General features: G+C 40.1%; 1 protein-coding gene across 6 annotated transcripts in view; it reads right to left on the bottom strand.

Moving 5' to 3' along the window:
- SMC1B (structural maintenance of chromosomes 1B) overlaps window positions 1–17,115 on the bottom strand; it is a 37,181-nt gene that overhangs the window by 2,412 nt on the left and 17,654 nt on the right. For 3 of the 6 annotated variants that reach the window (XM_081005429.1, XM_081005430.1, XM_081005431.1), the window contains exons 13-23: window positions 16,157–16,303; window positions 15,392–15,529; window positions 14,347–14,463; window positions 12,533–12,639; window positions 11,530–11,671; window positions 10,998–11,143; window positions 10,128–10,281; window positions 9,420–9,518; window positions 6,065–6,221; window positions 3,300–3,454; window positions 1,893–2,044 (exon numbers count right to left, since the gene is read on the bottom strand). In XM_081005429.1, coding sequence (XP_080861555.1) covers window positions 1,893–2,044; window positions 3,300–3,454; window positions 6,065–6,221; window positions 9,420–9,518; window positions 10,128–10,281; window positions 10,998–11,143; window positions 11,530–11,671; window positions 12,533–12,639; window positions 14,347–14,463; window positions 15,392–15,529; window positions 16,157–16,303 — 1,514 coding nt within the window. Of the gene's footprint in view, window positions 1–1,892; window positions 2,045–3,299; window positions 3,455–6,064; window positions 6,222–9,419; window positions 9,519–10,127; window positions 10,282–10,997; window positions 11,144–11,529; window positions 11,672–12,532; window positions 12,640–14,346; window positions 14,464–15,391; window positions 15,530–16,156; window positions 16,304–17,115 lie in introns of those variants that run through there. The other 3 variants (XM_081005432.1, XM_081005434.1, XM_081005433.1) reach the window with 3 other exon arrangements.

The following is a 17,115-nucleotide window of genomic DNA, read 5'->3' on the forward strand; positions in this document are numbered from 1 at the left end:
TATTCTGAATTTCAAGACTTCTTTTTACTTTTTCTTAATATATAGCCAAAATCCCCCACAAATACAGAATTTAAAACAAGTGTGCCATATAGTATACAGCCTCCCCCACCTTATAATATGCCAGTGGTACAGAAATATAGAAATATATTTCTACTTCTCTTTACCATATTGCCATCTAAACAAGACAGTATTACTTTTCTGTATTAAGCTAGAATGGAATTAAAAGTAGCACTTTAATAAATTAATATTATTATGGCACTTAATACAGTGCTGTATTATCTAGCAATTCCCACCCCCATAGCCAAGACCTAAAAGGGAATTGAGCAGAGGTAGCCTGGAACTTTAACTAGACCCTTTCCAGTACAGCGGTATTTTGTGATTTTAGAAAAAAGAAAATATAAGGTCAAGCCAGAAAATAACTGCCTGAATGGTATCCTGAAACCTATCAGAAATCTCCTAATTAGGGAACAATTAATTACCAATGCCACTCTACACCGAACAAGAAGCAGAGGAAGCTTCTAATTAAAGGAACAGTATCCTCCCTGAGAACTGCAGTCTACCCTGGAAAAACTGATGGTGCAATTGCATTTTATTTGAAAAACAAAAAGAAAACACTGGGTGGGCAATCATACTGTCTGTTTTCACTATGAAGAATGAGTAAGAAGGATGGCAATTCCATTCTAAACAACTAGCATGGTAGCAGTCCTGGAAGATAAGTAGGAGACAAACTTCATTCAACATAATTCTCCTGTTGTGGGGTAAGGCAGCATTACGTTCTTAAAACGAATATGAACATTACAGAAGAGGTATCTATTGACTATCAGCTATAGAATTAGCGAGCAATAGAACAGAAGTAATGAACTTTGTGTGAACATAGCTGGAGTGCACTTCATTGTTCTCAAACCTTTTTATTTTAATTACAAGACCAGAATAATTAGAAATTACAAAAATTAAAAGATTACATAATGAAACAAACTAAGAAACAATATAAAAGACAAACACAATAATTTAAATACATTTCCCACTACCTGATTTTGGCTTATCAATAAAGGCACTTTAAATCATTTATTTCAATCAGCAAGAAAAAAAGGCAACTACCATAAGAACCAGTAAATGATTTATGTAAACTTTCTCACTGATATTTTATATATCCCTTAAATAATTGTGCTCATCTGACCACTAACCCATGTTGAATTCTAAATAGAGTAATTTTGCCCCAAGGAAGGAGCTACTTTGTATAATTTTTATTTATTTGGATACTGATTTGCATGGAAGTGCTTAATGGCTAACTTAGATGGTTATCTTTGTAGCAAAAGCTGCAGTTCCTTAGGAGTATTAATACTGCACCACTCTCAAATTCTGCACCTGGAAGAAGCCCCCTCACTTGCTGCATCCCTGACAGACTTCCTTTGGAATAGGTGGACCTTGGGAGAAAGTGGCACATTCTAGACGAAAATCTACTGTATTTGTGTATTGCTCCCCATGTTGCCTATCTTGTTGATCTAGCGAAATAAATTGGAGAACCAGGTTTTCTGGGTTGGAGCTTGAGCCAGAACTGAATGAAGAACAACGAAGAAGCAATAAAGAACATCCCCTTTTGTGACACAGGGCCACAAAAACGTGATCAACAGCTTTCCACATTTACTTCCAGAACTTCGAAGCATAAGCACAGGACCAACAACAGACCAAATCCTCTCTTGCCTTTCCACACTTCCAGAACAAACTGAAAGCTTATATATGTTGCTCTCCTTTCTCATCTTGTCCACCATATATGCCCAGAGGTAGAATCTCAACATTATATGAAGAATGGAGTGACTCCAAAACGATACCACAGTTGTGTAAACTGTGATACGTGTGTCATATTCTTTTTTGAAGTGCAATGTATTTCTTACCTGTGTATTGCAAACACAAGAGCCAAAGCTGCAACAGATTTTTCACCACCTGACAGGTTGTCCATTGGCATAAATCTTTTTCCAGGAGCTACACAGTTATAGCCAATACCTTCCAAGTAAGGCTCCTCGGGATTTTCGGGACTAAGAAACGCCTGAAAGATACCAGCTTCCTTGTTCAGTTAATAACAAAACATGGGCATTAGCTTTATCTGTAAAAAATTTAATGCAGGGCTTGTCAACATGGTGACCTCCAGTTGCTGTGAACAACTATCAGCCACAGCGAACAGGTACGACAAACAGGGACGACAGGAGTTCTTGTCTGCAACATCAGGAGGACACCATACTGGCTATTCCAGATTTCGTGAATGCTTAAAAAATACTGGTTTCCAGAAATGCAATTTAAATTATTATTTTGGGGAAAAATGCAATCCTATTCAAGTTACGGATGCAAACAATACAACATTCTTCAAAGTAAATTTGGAGAACAGGGAGCATCTAGATGTGAAAGTCCAAAGCAGTATTTCTACTGGATGGAAAAGAACAACAGAAAATCATTCACAAGCTGCTTTGGAAACAAGCCAGAGCTCCTTTCTGTGTCCATGAGCACAAAGCTTGAGAACACACTAGTTCTGTGCATGGCAAGTTAACCTAACCTTCATGATAACTGCATGCCAACTTTGCACAGAACAAACTCCCCACCCCCAAAATAAACTCTTCTACTGTGGAGCCTTGATGCAGCTTCACAGGTAAGTCATCTTTCACCAGCTCTGTCGTTTCCCCATGCCCAGCTAACTCTGTATTTCCAAGTCATGGAGGCAGAGGGATTGGACCCTTTGCTGTTTGCCTTGGATCACTTTATTTTGAATCCTGAATCTGGTTGCCCATATTTCTGTTTTAAAAACTAAGAAGAATTCCTTGAATGATTCGTTTTCTGATGGACCAGTAATCTAGCCTTAATTTACAACCAGTACACTCACTGTTGTTGTTGTTAATGGTCAAAGGCCTGGAAACGATGCCTTATGAGGAACGGCTAAGGGAGCTGGGCATGTTTAGCCTGGAGAAGAGGAGGTTAAGGGCTGATAGGATAGCCATGTTCAAATATATAAAAGGATGTCACATAGAGGAGGGAGAAAGGTTGTTTTCTGCTGCTCCAGATTCCACCTAAACATTAGGAAGAACTTCCTGACAGTAAGAGCTGTTTGACAGTGGAATTAGCTGCCAAGGAGTGTGGTGGAGTCTCCTTCTTTGGAGGTCTTTAAGCAGAGGCTTGACAACCATATGTCAGGAGTGCTCTGATGGTGTTTCCTGCTTGGCAGGGGGTTGGACTCGATGGCCCATGTGGTCTCTTCCAACTCTATGATTCTATGTTAAAGAGTATTAAATGAAATATCTGAAAAAATTACAAACCTGAGCGCTACTGTTTCTGCAGAGTCTCTTGTAGATCTGATCTATAGCTACTGACACATGTTCAAAACACTGACTGAACAGCTCGTATCTCTTTTTCTTCACCTTCTCAAATTCTTGCCTACATAATCTGGCTTCTGTTCTACAAGTCTCAAACACTGTAAAAGGATAATTGAACTAGCTTTAACAGAACATATCACTAAAATATTGGGAGTTAATTTTATAGGGTAGAATCCAATTAATGTCCTTGCATTCAAGCAAGAGCTTTTTCTGGTGGATGCCTCTGCTAATGTAAGAACATAGATAGGTGATTTACGCCATACTCAAATTCATTTCAGAAAGTTGTCACTCTCCAGCAGAGGGTTGAAGGTGGTGTGGAGAGCGGCAGGTGGAAGAATGAATTAGCAAAAATCAACCCTTCTCCCTTTTCCGCTGAATCAAAAGTCCCTCCATGAGAGCAAAGGTCACCAGCTGGATTCTATCCACAATTTCCTACCAACTTCAGTAAACAAACACAAGAAAACAGTATTTATACAGATATTCTTTTGCAACAGAAAGCCATTTTTCTCAACATACAAGTTTGTGCTGTACAAGGCCAGGTTATTGCAATTTAAACAGTGTTCTCAGTGAACATTACATGTTTGCAGTGCTATTTAAACTCAAACTTTACTGTAGCTTATGTGGCCCATTTATCTATCTGTGTATGGTGGAAAATTAAATTGCTTCACACTTTCATGGAAAGAAAGAAAAATCCTTGCAAATGTCTATTCTTTTGATAGAACACTGGATTTACCAGGATGTTCTCTTTCTTCAGTACCTCTACATCTATTGCCCTAAAAGGACAAATAAAAATGAACATCCTTGCAAAAATTGCCATTGCTGCATAGATGCTGACATAGGGCCCCTTCACCTGCAAGTTCCAGTGAGAGAGAGAGGTGTGGGGCCTGAGAAGGCAGCACTGTCCTCCCAGCCCCGCAAGCCCTTTGGGGCAACCAGGATGCGCAGTGCCAGGATGTTGGTCAAGCCTTGCGGGCCTGACAGGTAACTCTTGGGATGAATGGAAGCTTTGAGTCATCACGGGAGGGACAAAGAAGAGTATCTTACAAGGAAAGGGATTTTGTGAGGGTTGAGAAACATTTCAGGCAAGGCCTATATTACTCGGACTTCTGACACCTGAGGTGTATATTTTTAGGAGCCACCGTGCTTTTGTGATTATAATGTTTTTTTAAAACTATTTGGAAGTTTTTAAATGTCGTAACCAAGAGCTGTTTTCAGGTCCCTAAAGTGGTATCTCAAGAAAGGGGGTGGGGGGAGGCCAACGACGATTACTTTCTTGGAATATTGCCTAAGGGATCTTGTGGTGGATCTACACACAGAAAAAAATGCTATAAATAAGTAAGAAATTAGATCGCTATAACAAAATAAAATAAAAAACCCTTTAGAAAAATGCATATAAAGATTTCCTGCTCTCTGGCGCCATCTGGTGTTGCATGTTTATAGCGCATTCAAATTGTTTCTTTACTAATGTAAAGAAAGTGGTGTCCTTGCTTGATGCAAATAATGGTGACAACTTGCCAGGCAGAACAGTAAGGTCCATAGGGGATGGGTTGGGGACTGCCCAGCAGGGTTGGGAGCTGTTAGGATATTTCCGTTCCACCTTAAAAGGGAGCAGGCTTTGTGAGTCACAGAGTCTGCGTATTTCCTGTTCACAGGATGTTTCTGTTTGTCTATTGCTTTCGTTTCTCTCTCTGTGCCTGAGACATCAACGCAGGCAGTCATGTTTTCTTTGTTCTGACCAACGCTGAATAAAATTGTAAATAATGCTCTCCTGCGTGCATCTTTCGCTGTGCGAACTCTGCTGATAGAGCGTGAAAGAGCTCTGGAATGTGGGAAGCTATTTCTGGGGCTCATGTCACTAATTAACTGATACTGCGTTTCTACGAGAGATCGCTGGATCGTCCGGAGACGGCATGGGGCATGATGGCCTTTGTCTCCCTGGCAGTATCCCAACAGGAGCATGTGCTGAAGGGGCCTGCTCATAACCTAACCATATGCTCAAGTATAGGGCTTCACCAGAGGAAAAAGGCCCCAACAGATAGTCCAGCAGGACAAACAGCCAAGTCACTTCTCCTGGGGGGGGGGAGGGGAGAGAAGGAAGGGGAGAGGAGGCCTCCTACCCACCTTTCAAATATTTTATCTCAACTACTTATTGAAGGCAAACAATAAATAAAAGTTGCGGCTGATTTTTAATCTAAGACATGTGTTCGCCTCTTTCCTGTCAACTGCTAGGACATTTTGAAAGACTTGCAATAGCGTAATAAATTAGGATGGAAGTGCGTTGTGGGAAGAAGAAGAAGAGGAGTTTGGATTTGATATCCCGCCTTTCACTCCCTTTAAGGAGTCTCAAAGCGGCTAACATTCTCCTTTCCCTTCCTCCCCCACAACAAACACTCTGTGAGGTGAGTGGGGCTGAGAGACTTCAAAGAAGTGTGACTGGCCCAAGGTCACCCAGCAGCTGCATGTGGAGGAGTGGAGACTCGAACCCGGTTCCCCAGATTACGAGACTACCGCTCTTAACCACTACACCACACTGGCTCTCAAACAGCCACAAGGGCACCCAAGCAATCTGGGTTTACAGAAACACCTTTCTCACTACTACTATCAGAATCACAGAATCGTTTTATTATTAATTTTACTAATCAAAAAGGTTAATTTTATTATTATTTTTATTAATTAAAATTTTACTAATTAAAAAGGTTCAATATTACCATCAACCGATTCTTGAAATCTGCCTGTAACAACATGTAATCTCTCAAGAGCTCTCATATTCGGTGCTGCTGTTTTTGATAGAACATTTTCTCTAGATGCTATTTCCTGCTGAAGTTTTGTTAGGTGAGTTTCAATATCTTTGTCGGAGCGCAAGTCCTAGATGTGAAATGAAATAAAGAAATATAAAAACAATGAATAATGGTATTGGGTTATTAAAATTGCCTCAAAGTCTTAAAAGAAAAGACAAGGAGGGGGGAGGGTAATGTCCACACCAGAGGAACTTGCTGCAGTTGCAACATTTTGATTGTCCCTGTGGGGCTGCAGGTGCAATGCTTATTCCTCCTGGCCTTATGGACTCAGATAGTGCTATTGACCTTCTTAGAGCATATACAGTCCATCAGATGGATACTGCCATCTATCACCCACAAGCAGGAACAGCAGAGTTTAGGAAGTATGATTTTTAAGGTACTGGTACTGACACAATAAGGAAAACACACTAGAAAAAAAAAACATGTTTTAAAAAGGCTTTCAGGAAAGGTCTGGGTTCAAAAGCTACTAAGAGAAGAAAAAGAACTGCAGTGGCTTAGGAGAGCAGGTGTGGGGAAGAGACTGAAGACATTTGGTCACATACCACAACTACCATTGAATAAAATTAAACTCGGGGATTCATTTCAGGTGGGGAAGCTGAGGGGCCAGGAAACAAACAAAACCACTGGGCCAAGAAGCCAAGCGGATGTGAGGAGACGTGTGAAGAAAAAATTAAAATACTGTTAGGAAAAAACAATAACCCAAACCACTCAAAAATCACCATAATGAACAACAAGCAAGCAAGCAGGGAAGGAAGGGGAAGATAAATCACCCAATAGTCCAAGATGTGAGGCTAGTCATGAGCAATGAAAGGCAAAACCATCTGGACAGGACGCAGGAAACTGACCGGGGTCTCTAGGATCTACTTCCCCAACTCTGCAATTCCTGACAGTGGATTGAAGGGAAGTTTTCTTTCTGCAGTTCTCTTACTGCACATAACTGTGGCATTGTGGGAAAGTCTTGCTTGGCAAAATGGCCTGGGCGCTTACAATTAAAGCAGTTACCCATAGGCCTAGTGGTTGCTTGGATTGCGCCGGCAAGCAAAGACATCGCATGGCTCTGGCTACCGACATCCGCACAAGCTTGAATCATATCGGCCAGGTCATATTTAGGGCGATGTATGATTGACTGCAAAGCTTTCTTGCAATCGGTGTTTGCGTTTTCAAAGGCCAATTTTTTCATCAATTCATTTTGAGCTGTGGTGTTATCAATCTGCCTAGTGACAGATTCTTTCAATCTATCTATAAACTGATGGTATGGCTCCGAATGCTGTTGCTAAATTTTTACAAAGGAGCTCAGCGGTTGCCCAGAGACAGGGATTTTCCGAAAGGCGCGTTGTACACAGGTCGCGGTGCGACTAAAATGTACAGGTGTCAGCGTTGCTTGGGCAGTTATATCAGCAAACTGACCAGCGCCATAAAGTTCATTGGCAGTATGTTGAGGATCAGACAGGGCTGATGCGCTATGTTTAAATTCACTCTCAAACACCACATACTGAGCAGGGGACAAAAGCATGCGCATCAGGTCTTTCCAGTCCTGAGGTAGCATAATGTAACCAGTTGCTATGCCTTCTAGCATTCCTGTCACATAAGAGGATTTTAGACCAGAATCAGCAATGGCTTTCCTTAATTCTCTCATTACAGAATAAGGAAGCGATTCATAAAAAACCTGCTGTTGAGCAGTTCCAGGGTTTGAATAGGTGATAGGGAAAGCAGACGGCATTTCACCTGGCCACTCAGACTCCTCCTCTAAGGACAGGAGCCCTTTCTGCCTGGCCAAAGAAAGCGCAGCGCGCACAGCTCCTATAGAGCAAACAGGGGCTGTGGCAGACGAAGAAGGGATGGGGGGGGAGGAATCAGGCTGAGGTGGAGGGATGGGGGGGGAGGATGCAGGCTGAGGAGGCTGAGACGCAGGGAGGGATTGGCTGGGCTGCAAAGGAGAAGGAGGCAAAAGCTTTGGGTAAGGTGGGGGATTGTCTGCGATGGCTAGAAGTGCAGGAGCCGAGGGAGACACCTTGGGTAATTTAGCAACGGCGTCTGCACATTTCTGCCAAGTGAGCAGACAATGAATCGGAGCCCTAGGTTCAGCAAACAGGGTCTTTCCGATCTTTTGCCAAGTCTCTACTTCCAAAGAACCTTTCTCTGGATAGGAGGGATATTGGCAAGAAATCTCACATAGCAATTGTTCAATTTCTTTTAAGGAAATATTAACACCCACCTCCCGCTGTCTAACTAAATAAAGCAATTCTTTAGCATGCTCCTTTTGGAATTTAGTCAATTCCCCTCCCATACTCACGAAGTAGCGCGCTGAGACTTTTCCAGTCGGGTGAAGTATGAGGGCTGGCTGCGTAAGGGATCTGGCACGTCGGGGGTCACCAGATGTTGGGTTGAAATCACGACAGACGAGTGGTAGGTGTCATATGAGAGGCGTCTGCCGGGGCAAGCCCCGGGAACTCTCTTTTATTGAATATTACAAACATTGCCACAGGTGTGCTTGTGGCTGATTGGTTGATACAAACACAAAGCATCTTGTTGCTGATTGGTTAACATAGGTACAAGGCGGGAATAACATATGTCCATTTATCATTGATAGATCAAAGGATGAGGAGATGGCAGATGGCAGTATCTACCCATCTGAGGGACTAAAGAATTCAAGGAGAATTTGGTTCAGGCAACAAACCTGATATAACTGTGAATACCTACAAACAACAATAGTCTCAACACAGTGTGCAGTGTCAGTAATGCAGAATGAATGCAGAACTAATTTCTTTTCTGTCTTATTAATATCCCACCTTTCCTCCAAGGAGCTCAAGGTGGCATACATAATTCTCCCCATTTTTTCCTCACCACAAACTTATGAAATGCAGAAGCACTTATCACAACAGGTAGCTGTGCTATGAAGTGCAGACTGCACAAGCTGTGGGAGAATGTCCCCCACATGCTGATGAAAACCACCCTTCTCCCTGAAGCTGCTTCTGTCTGTGGGAGGGAAGCTTCAATGGGCATCCATGAAAGATTCCCTCCGTGGTTAATAGCAGCAGGAAGCGGTTCAGTGGTCCTGCACACCACAGGATGGATAGTCTCTGGGGTGATTGATTGCAGTCCTGCTTACGGAGCAAATTGCATGCGGCAGAGAATATCTAAGGAATCATGGTAGCCAGATGTTCCTTTTAACCACATTAGCCAGGCAAACGGAAAATAAACTGTGGAACCAAGCTCATGAAAACATGCTTTCATGCACAGTATTAAAATGGAGATCTTCTCTTACCATTAGCTCTTTTGCAAGATTGCTATAGTCTACATGAATTGCCTCTTCTCTTTCATAGATATCAGCCGTCATTTCTGTAGTTTCAGTATCAGATCCCAGCTGTAACAAACAGCCAGCAAAATTAATGGAGATACATAATACTTAAAACTGAAAAACCCAAAACAGCAGCAGCAGCAGCAGCATTTGCTTCTCTCTCCTCTCCCATCCTTCTACTTATGGTTAAGGTACTGTTTACTTCTTCATGAAAACCAGTGGTGCCTCAATTTTATCCAGCCTCCTATTCATATATTTCTACACATTTGCCCTTTTTGAAGGGCAGGAGCATCAATTGTTAAATATACATCCTAGCATCTGAATAAAATAGCATTGGATTCGGGGGGGAAACACCCATCGGGATGACATCTTTGCAGTTCTGGTTCTCTCTGTGCCCTCTCAGTGTTAGCTCTTCTAAAAATTTGGTACTTGCCACCAGATAAAACTCTAGTTCAGTGTTTCCCAAATTCGGCCCTCCAGATGTTTTCGGACCACAGTTCCCATCATCTCTGACCACTGGTCCTGCTAGCTAGGGATGATGGGAGCTGTGGTCAAAAAAAGGCTGGAGACCCAAGTTTGGAAAACACCACTCTAGTTAGATCAAGGTCTGGCAGACCTTATTTATGTACAAACTCCACAACTGTATTAAATTATTTAATATGCCACAAAACCTACCTCTATTTCACTAATGTCATCCAAAGATCCCAACAGAAGTCCTATCTTTAAGTCCTGGAGTTTGCAATCAAGAAAGGTATTATGCCTTTCTAACTTTTTCTGTTCCAGAGAGGTCTCGATTGCAATACCTTCCTTTTGCAACTTTGCCAACTCTCTGCCACCAAAAAGCAAGAACACAGAAAACATAACACTGATATTTCAGCTACTGAAGGTTTAAAATTTATAGAATAATAGTTTGTATATTATATTATTAATTTAGACTTAATACCTGGGTTTAGAAACACACGAGGTAGTACTTTTGAACCACACTTCAAGCTTAAGTTTCTAACCCAAAAACAAAGTATCTCAATCCATTCTAGAAATCAATTACTTCCCCATCAAATTCCGCTTGCTTGCTTGCTTGATTGCTTGATTTCAGTGACATGTGTAAGCAGACACAAGTAACTGGGAAAGATTTGCATGCCCTCTTTCAAAGATAGAAACGGTTTTGTATCCAAGTCATTTACACATTTGCTCTTGCCACTTTTTTACCATCCAAAGGCACCCTGCGGTGGTGATCCAACGAGCACCATAGCTGAACATGTGCACATCGGCTTCTGGATCTCTTAACCTGCTCTGTACCACCAATTCATGAGTGGCCTGTCAGGCTGCAATAAAAATGGTATTGGAGACACCCTGTTGTACACAAAGAACCTCTCCATCACAAACCTTCAGATCTAGGTCATAGCAGTTGTACAGAATTGTACTATCTTAGCAAATATACAATGCTCAACTTAAATGTTCCTGTTCACACAAATTAGTGAGAGAAGTTTCAGTTATCTGGAGTTCCTCCCCCCACAAATCACTTACCTATTCTAAACACAACCTTACCTTATTAGAGTTAGCAATGCCTTCCTTGATTCCTCAACTTGATTCTGTGCTTCTGCAACATCAGCCTTATTAACATTCCACCTTTCCTTCAGCTGTTGCAGTTCCACTGTAACTTCCTCGACCATTTGTAAAAAGTTTTCCTCATCCTATGTACGAAAAAGATTTATAAAGCATAATAGCCTCATGGTAATCTTATCCAGACAAGATAGTCAGATACCTATTGGTAGAGATGGAACACTCTAATATCTCTGTGTTGGGTTGATCTACATGGATTTTCCCCTCCTAATTCCCATCTCACTCCTTAATCTTAGTTACATTTATAAGTTCATATATTATAGACATGCAATGTGCGCATAGTGCAAAATGCCTAGAAAAGGAGGTCTTCTAAAATAATTAAACCAATTTCTTTGTGAAGTAAATGACTGTAACCAAATCTGATTATTATATTACTTTAAGAAATTTTATGCACTGCTTGATTGTAGTGAAAACTTGAAAAGCTGGATATAAATTATTGTAACAAACCATTGGTTACCTTTTTCAGGCTAATAATATAAGCTTCATCTTTGCAAATATTCTCCTTTAACATGTTATTCTTCTTCACCACCTTGTCTACAAGGCTGCAAATATACTCAAGCTGAGCACTCAGTCGTGTCTTCTGGTTTTCAAACTGAAACCTGAACAGACACAATACAGTAATATGTTAAGATGGAGACAGCAATGTTTTCCTGTCAGGGGCCATTACATCCCTCAGAAGTAATGTCAAGGGATCTGTGTCGACTGTGGGAGCGCCAAAGTCAACAGTGGGAAGGGACAGAGTCAGAAGTGAGGGGGGCACTCCCATTCTCTCTCTATTTCTGGCACACCTATTTTTCTCTTGCCCCCTCTTCCACTCTACCCAGCAGACTGCCCGGGGAGGGACAGATCACACTTGCTAAAAGGCTGAACTGATCAGTTGCAGAGGGGTGGGCGTCCATGTGGCTTTAGGCTGTAGACTGCCTGCCCTTCTCTAAATGCAAGGTAAAAAACAAGTTATTATTTAATAAATAATAAATAATAAATAATAATAATAATAATAATAATAATAATAATAAAGTGGCATCAGAATGCATGGCGCTTTGCAGTGTAGATCCCCCAAAGCTTACAATCTAATCTTCAATCCAAGGGAAACAACCAAGGAAGCAAAAGGTATTGGAATCAGGGTAAATAAGGAAGTAACATATAAAAACATTACACACAACCATCCCTATTGGTAGGGATAGGATAGGAAAAACAGCTTTGGAAAAGAATAAAGCTAGTGACAATTCCTCTCCCTCAATGTACTTGCATCCCCAAGGAGTAGCAAATGCATACTGGCGAGGAAATTCTATGCAAACATAGTTCTGACCTCAATTTAACAATAAAATAATCATATGATGATAGCTGAACAATATCTTAGGACAGAGACATTAAGTATGTATGTATGTATACAGAATACGGAGGAATTCTGATTACAGAATGTTACGAAACATCACTACTATTCACGTCTGCATAGTTACCTCTTCTTGTCAATTTCTTCCTGCTCTTGCAAATGTTCTTTTTCATATACTCGAATATTGTCTACTCCAATCTCTGCACAGAAGTCACTGAAAACATTGTCTTCCACCTATTGCAACAACCCCCCACCAAGAAGGCAATTAAATATAATTCATTAAAAGAAGTTCTTTCACACAGTATATGAAGGTTTTAGAAATGTAAGAAGTATCAATTGTTATTGTAGGGATGTTCACATATTACATTCAACAAATCAATAGTCAAGCATAGTCAAGCTATGCAAATAGACAATGACACTTCTATATGTATAGACAAATGCTTGTGTCTGTGTGTAATGTGTCAATGTGCCATATAGGAACATTGTCAAGACAAGAATTTTCTTAATGACCTCTTTCATAGAGTCACTGGAAAGAAACCTCACTTGTACCTTTTCTTCTTCAATAATGAATTATATTATTCACTGTGATGTATTGACCTGTTAATTGGAACACAGGAACACTGAAAAGCTTGATAGGACCAGAATAATTTCCCTACTATTTTTTTTACTGTAGACACGCCTTTTTAGGGAAATTTGGTTGATAGAGATCAGGCCAAGCTACACATTACATTATTAAGGAAAGTAGCAATTGTACAAACACAAATAGTAGCCATATGGCATGTGTGTGATTTGGACTGGGACTGTAAGGCAGCTGGGGGGGGGGAATCTTCAACTCTTTAGCCCCTCTATGCTCCCCACCTAAATAATTGTCCCCATCCCATGGTTCTTATCTGCACTGGGAAGAAAATTCCCTTTGGCGCAAGTGGGAGCTCTTCTCCCAATGCAAATATGGGGGTTGGGAGGAGAGATCTGGATCAGGACAATGGTGGAAGAAAAAGGTTAAATTGTCTACCCTTCAGCATAGCTCCTATTTACTTGGTTTTATTCACACACACTTACATACTTGCTAATTGCATGAACAGCATCACATCTAGTTTGGCCTGAACTGTTACAGAAATTGGTGTTTGGTTAAAACTGCTTCAAATTTTATTTTATAATAGAAATGAAGTGCTAGTGCCCATTTTGAAGATTTCATTTCTGTTAAAGAATTAACATAATTATTATACAGGGGCAAATGCCAGAGAGAAGTAAAGGCAGCACTAGAAATACTGCAGAACATATTTCCAAGAACGAGTCAAGGACTTCTTCAGGGACACCATCAGTTCTTCTTAGAGAGCTGAACCTTGATCACTATCTATGGCAGCAAAAGCTGACCTGCCTTACTTACAATACTGGTTCAATTTAAATGAAACCTAAGATAAGGGTCTTACTAAACTGTGCAGGGTTCCCATAAAGGGTTGTAAGTTGTCAAAGAATTGTCCAAATAAATTGGCAAGCTGTATCTTAACCTCTGAAAGATGGATCTTTGACATTAGACCATCATTGTGCCCTTTTTTCCAGATGCCAGAAAATTATTTGAACACTTTTCTATGTTTTTGTTATTAACAAAGTTAAAATTTATTTTAACTGAGCTTTATGTGCTATATAGCTTTTGGAGATGAAAGTGTTATGTTGAGCTTTGGAACCCTCCCCTCCCCCCTGGGTTATGTACATAGCCTGGATACATTTTATTTTGTAAACTATTAATCCGTGGTCTGAGTGAACATGAAGTCTGCAAAGGCCTTTGGCTATATGCACTAAGTTTATTACAAGTGTAAAAGCAGGTCTGGAGCCTTCCCCTTAGATCAGACGCAGCCACACAAGGAACACACGTCTACAACCAATTGCCATAAGACAGCCATTCTATGATTCCATATGCTGCCATGAATGAAAAACTTATACCTCATTAATTTTCTTTTGGAGTTCATCCATTTTAACAGCTCTCTGTAAAACTCCTTCATTCAACATCACATGTTCTGACTGGCTATTTAATAGTACACTTTCCAGCATAGATTTTTCCTAAATACAAATAAATATGAACAGTCTTTAAAAACAATGGAGAACTAGTCTCACTGTTTTAATTATTTATGTTCTAAGGATATTTTATTCTGGAACCACACAATTGTACTGCAAATGTAACCAGCAGAACATAGGTAGCTAACCTGCAGTCCATTGGATGCATTTTGCACCCAAAACCATTTTTGGTAAGGCCTCCCCTAAAACTGCTCTATGGGTTCCCCACTATGAGACCATGATGCCAAAAAAGGCTTTTTGTGGGGCCTTCCATTTTTTCTTTTAAACATTTAATGATTTTAATGATATTAATTCTTAGAAATAATTTGTTACTGCTGTAACTGGTTCCTGCTGTAGCTGGTGACAGCAACATGTTTGAGGCCAGACAAATCCAACCTAAATTTCTCAATTTACAAAATAATTTTAAAAAATTGTTTTATTGACTCCTTCCAAAGGTAAACTTCACTATGCTACTGTGATGACAGAAGTTTTTTATGTCCTCTCCACCCTCCCAAGATTTGTCCTTTATAAACAAAATTGACAAAAATGTGGTTGCACTCACTTTTAAACTGTGGCCCCCGGATGATTGATCAAGGGCAACGCAGTCCTTGGCACAATACAAAAGTAAGCCAGTCCGGAGATCAGAAGAAGCCACCCCCACTCCAACACCCAAACACAAAAAGGCCAACGTTTAGTTTCCTGTTCATCTAAACGCAGACTTCATGTTTGGAGTATAAAAGTATAAAAATGAAAGTCTCCCAATAGAAACATTCCCTCCTAAATTATGGGTTTTAAAAAAAATATTACTTCTATTTCTTCAACGGGTAAAGGAAAAACCTCAATTATGTTACCATTTAAGATGCCCTAGTTAAAACCAAAAAGCAAGTCATTTTGCCCAGACAAGGAAAACAGCCGCCTGAGAGTTTAATATTACCTTATAGAAATTAGCAATATGTTTTTTTTTAAGAACTTCTAGTTCATTTTGCGAATATTTATGTCGCGTTTGAATTCCGTGGCATTGAGCTTGCAACTGCTTTAAGTCAGCCTCTTTGCGCTTGATTTTCACCAAGTCCTAAGTATCGGAGAGAAATCTGATTTAGTTTGCATTTAGAGGGAAACCTACCTAAATCACACTTTCTGTAACAAATTTGCGGTGCAGTTCTCCAGCCGGGTAATATGTACAAGAATGTATTTATCTGGGGAAGCTATGCATTGAAATGCATGCATTAGTGAAAATAACAAAAAAATGCATAATATTATGGGAAATTGCATTTCAAAAACGTGTTCATTAGGGGAAAAATTGAATCAATTCATCAAAAGTTGAATTGTTCCTTTTACAGTATTACAGTAATGATATTAGGATACTCTGGCACCTTAAATTTAGGTTATGGGCCCAACAACGGAATGTCTAGGCACGCTTTTTTAAAAACAAAAATACAAAGCTGAAAAAGAATGAACTACAGCTAAAATATTATGTTCATTTCAAATGATCTCATCTGCAAAAAACAAAGCCATGCTTCCCCTGCCCTCCCTAATATTCTGAAGAGGGTCTCTTCTCCAGTCTTCAGAGAGTGGCTGGAAGTGGGGAGGCAGAAAAAGGTCCTCCTTTCCTTCCATTCTGTAGTTTGTGGCAAAACGCACCTAGAACAATGGGAGTTTCAAACACTGATACTGTTGGACATAATTTCCATAGCTTTACCTTTAGTTCATTCATCAGCTTCTCTCTCTGCTCTTTAAGTTCATTCACCTCTTTTTCATCCCAGTATCTAGCTTTCTTTTTCAAATCACTTGAGCCGCCAGAGATTACACCAGATTTCAAAAATAAAGTTCCATCCAGAGCCACTGTCTGAAAATTAAACACTTTTTTCTGAATTGATCAATATTACTAGAGGGCAATTAGGCATAAATATACTAACAATTCCTGGACTGAGGTGAGGGCAAGTATATTGGGGGGGGGGGGGGGTGGATATTCCAAACTAGCTATATTCAAATCAATTTTGCCTTCCAACAAAACACAAAGAAACGGGACATAAAACCAGTGAAATAGTTCAGGATTAAGACAATTATATAATACAGTGTGTATCTGACTATCCTGTATCTTGGATGAAAGGTAGTATATGTGATAACCTCTGGCTAGCTTAAACCTAACCAGAACCTCTGGCTGGTCTCATATAACAGCAATTTTAATAGACCTGCACTGGATGTCAATTGTCTTATGAGCCTGGTGTGTATGGTGACTTTTAAGCTCCAAAGGTTCCTATTTTACCCATTCAGTGGGACAATGTTTAACTTCAGTAGCTAATGTGTCATTAGATTATAAACTCTGTTCCAGCTCCTGCCAACCTAGCATTATATTTTATATAACACTTTATTTTAATTTAAAACAGCAATAAAAACAGTAGCTATGACAAAATAATCAAAATAGATAAAACTGACAAATTTTCAAAAGCAAATGTTCAGAGGACCACCAGTGTTATCATGTCAGGGGGAAGTGTTTTAGTCTAGCCTATTTTAGCTGTATAAACTGTTTCTGGCACTGGCTAGCATTTCCAGTTATATAGTTCTGGAAAGATGAGCTCCATGATTCTTCTGAACATGTACCTTGCGTGTTAAAAGCCAACAGGAAGTCTTATTTCAAAAGTGAGGTTCTTTGTGCTT

The sequence above is a fragment of the Podarcis pityusensis genome (genome assembly GCF_964106645.2).
Source record: "Podarcis pityusensis genome assembly, chromosome: 5".
In the NCBI taxonomy this organism is placed as follows: domain Eukaryota; kingdom Metazoa; phylum Chordata; class Lepidosauria; order Squamata; family Lacertidae; genus Podarcis; species Podarcis pityusensis.